Source organism: Dama dama, chromosome 16 (assembly GCF_033118175.1).
Source record: "Dama dama isolate Ldn47 chromosome 16, ASM3311817v1, whole genome shotgun sequence".
NCBI lineage: Eukaryota > Metazoa > Chordata > Mammalia > Artiodactyla > Cervidae > Dama > Dama dama.
Window position 1 is genome coordinate 34,615,120 of NC_083696.1, and position 1,877 is coordinate 34,616,996.

Genomic DNA, 1,877 nt, shown 5'->3' on the forward strand with positions numbered 1-1,877 from the left:
CTCCCTGGAGAAGAAGAATACGATAACTCACTGTGTTATCGAATACCTTCTATAATCTTAGTGGTGCCTAGTAATGTGGGCTGCACTGCATGGCTAGCTGACCTTCAGAATGTGAAACATGACTAACTTAATTGTATCTCCTCCTAACATTTTCCAGAGCAGACTTGAGAAAGTTGGGAATGGGGACTTGGTCACATACACACGAGGTATAAAAGGCAGACGCAAAAAACAGTCAGGGTGCCTGGCTAAAGAAGAAACTCTGGAGAGGACGTCCGGTCCGGCTCCTAGTGTCTAAAGAAGGGAAAATGCCTAAAAAAAAGACTGGTGCAAGGAAGAAGGCAGAGAACCGCCGGGAACGTGAAAAACAGCTAAGAGCATCAAGAAGCACCATAGATTTAGCTAAACATCCATGCAATGCGTCAATGGAATGTGACAAATGTCAGAGGCGGCAGAAGAATAGAGCGTTCTGCTACTTTTGTAATTCTGTACAGAAGGTACCGATTTGTGCACAGTGTGGGAAAACAAAGTGCATGATGAAGTCTTCAGACTGTGTCATAAAGCATGCTGGTGTCTACAGTACTGGCCTTGCCATGGTGGGTGCAATATGTGACTTCTGTGAAGCTTGGGTCTGTCATGGGAGGAAATGTCTCAGCACGCATGCCTGTGCCTGCCCGCTTACCGATGCTGAGTGTGTGGAATGTGAACGGGGTGTGTGGGACCACGGAGGCAGAATTTTCAGTTGTTCTTTTTGCCATAACTTTCTCTGTGAAGATGATCAGTTTGAACATCAAGCCAGCTGCCAGGTTTTAGAAGCGGAAACATTTAAATGCGTTTCATGCAATCGGCTTGGTCAACATTCCTGTCTCCGTTGTAAGGCTTGTTTCTGTGATGATCATACAAGGAGCAAGGTGTTTAAGCAAGAAAAAGGAAAACAGCCTCCCTGCCCTAAATGTGGACACGAAACTCAGGAAACTAAGGATCTTAGCATGTCAACACGCTCCCTGAAATTTGGCAGGCAAACTGGAGGTGAAGAGGGAGATGGAGCTTCTGGGTATGATGCCTATTGGAAGAACCTTGCATCTAATAAGTATGCTGGTGCTAGCTACCATGATGAGGAAGAAGATGAGTACGAAGCAGAAGATGACGAAGAGGAAGAAGATGAAGGTGGAAAAGATTCAGATGCTGAGTCATCAGATTTGTTTACTAATTTGAATTTAGGAAGGACCTATGCCAGTGGCTATGCTCACTATGAGGAACAAGAGAACTAGGAGAGCTGCTTGCCCTTTGATGACCTTGTCTTAGGAGCTGGGATGTGTGTGCTTGATGAATCATGTGTGGATGTTCAAAAGTATTATACATACTGTTACTTAGCCTTGTGCAGACTTGTCACATTTACTGGGACAAGGAGTAGGGCATAGCATTTTAATAGGAACTGATAATCAGGCTTCTAACCTAAGAAAAATGAATTTCAAATGTAATATGATTGATCTAAGCAATTGAAGGATCATGGATTGGATTTTTACTGATTTCTGTAATCTAGTAGGTTTGCCAATTAAATACATATATAGGGTAAAGGAATAGGATGATAATATATTTGTTTGAAATGAAATTGCTGTTTTTATTAAAAAAGCTGCTTGTAAAATCATTTTGTCTGATTTTGTAAAATGAAATGGGTAAAATGAATTATTGTATTTTTTCTTGTTTGTCCATAGGATAAAAGTCAGATGTTATATGCTAAATTTTCATTAACCAGTCATGTTATCTTAAGTCATTATATGGATGTTTCAGCCATTGATTCATTGAGTGTGTGTCCTGAACAATACCTGTTATTTATGTAAATGTATGGACAAAGGTGACCATATAGCCATTTTTCAGAG

The 1,877-nt window shown here is 41.0% G+C and overlaps 1 protein-coding gene across 1 annotated transcript; it reads left to right on the plus strand.

Moving 5' to 3' along the window:
* Positions 1–269: 269 nt before the first annotated feature.
* On the plus strand, positions 270–1,645 carry LOC133071239 (zinc finger protein 330). Its single transcript, XM_061163770.1, has one exon. It carries the CDS (start codon positions 306–308, stop codon positions 1,266–1,268), a length of 963 nt encoding a protein of 320 aa, XP_061019753.1. The 5' UTR covers positions 270–305; the 3' UTR covers positions 1,269–1,645.
* Positions 1,646–1,877: the final 232 nt, after the last annotated feature.

What these genes read in the sequence shown, in the direction of transcription:
- LOC133071239 (XM_061163770.1), top strand. Translation starts at nt 306, where the DNA reads ATGCCTAAAAAAAAGACTGGTGCAAGGAAGAAGGCAGAGAACCGCCGG.